This window comes from Petaurus breviceps, unplaced genomic scaffold (assembly GCF_028583685.1).
Source record: "Petaurus breviceps papuanus isolate PSGF00001 unplaced genomic scaffold, PetGlider_PUasm1.0 90845, whole genome shotgun sequence".
NCBI classification, from domain to species: Eukaryota; Metazoa; Chordata; class Mammalia; order Diprotodontia; family Petauridae; genus Petaurus; species Petaurus breviceps.
Genome location: NW_027187359.1, coordinates 25,693,665 through 25,694,777, shown reverse-complemented (window position 1 = coordinate 25,694,777; position 1,113 = coordinate 25,693,665). Strand labels below are relative to the sequence as shown.

Below are 1,113 nucleotides of genomic sequence, written 5' to 3'. Positions count from 1 at the left end.
CAAAAGTTTGCTGGTCCATGGTGGCCACAAACTGGCTCTTGGCATCCTTGAATGCCCTTGTGCACACCATATACACTATGCACTTCCCTTTCTGTGGAACCCGGGAGATAAGACACCTGCTCTGTGAGATCCCTCCTTTGCTGAAGCTGGCATGTGCTGACACCACAAAGTACCAGTTCATGGTATACACCATGGGTGTGACATTCCTCCTCATCCCCCTCTCTGCTATCCTTGTCTCTTATATCCTTGTTTTGACTGCTGTGTTCCACATGTCCTCAAAACAGGGGAGACAGAAAGCTCTCCTTACATGCTCATCCCATCTGACAGTAGTTGGACTCTACTATGGAGCTGTTGTGTTGATATATTTCCTTCCCAGTGCTTACCACAACCCTCATCAGGACAATATCCTCTCTGTGTTCTATACCATTATTACTCCAGCCCTGAACCCCCTGATCTATAGCCTGAGGAACAAGGATGTACTAGGAGCCCTAAAGAAGGTGCTAGGGAAAGGCCCCTCAGCACCAAAATTGTAGAACTCTAGACATATCTTGCTTGATCTTCCAGCTGAGAGCTAGTAGCTCGTAAATTCTCTCTAGGCTTGTTTTCACTTGTCTGGAACATTTTATGGGGAACCATAATCAAATTTTTCCTTTTATTCTTACTCTATCACTATTGCATTCTTTACTTGAGTTCATTCAGGTTGTGGGAGGCATTTACAGAAGGGGCAACATAAGGGAAATTCTAGAGAGGCACAAAATATTTGACTTCTCTAATTCCTGGTAATAATTGTGCCCATGTTAGAAGAAAAAATAGAAAAACCAGAACTCATACTTCATAATGCATTGTAGATTTTTTTAAAAAAGGAATTGTAGTCAAAATCATCAGCCTATAGCTTGAAGAATATACTTTTCCAATTTTGGAAACTAACATAAAATTTGCCCCTCTCCAGTCTTTCGATACTTTTCTCAATTTTCATGATTTTCTTTTTTTCTATCAATTTATTTTTCAGTATTCAACATTCACTTTTATAAGATTTTGAATTCTAAATTTTCCCCCTCCTTTCTCCCATTCCCAAGACAGCATGTAGTATGATATAAGCTATACATGTACATT

The 1,113-nt window shown here is 40.0% G+C and overlaps 1 protein-coding gene across 1 annotated transcript in view; it reads left to right on the top strand.

Moving 5' to 3' along the window:
• Window positions 1-533, top strand: part of LOC138149301 (olfactory receptor 2AG1-like) — a 1,337-nt gene extending 804 nt beyond the window's left edge. The window contains exon 2 of the mRNA XM_069072306.1: window positions 1-533. This exon is cut by the window's left edge and continues 11 nt beyond it. Within this exon, the coding sequence (XP_068928407.1) occupies window positions 1-533 (533 nt within the window).
• Window positions 534-1,113: the final 580 nt, after the last annotated feature.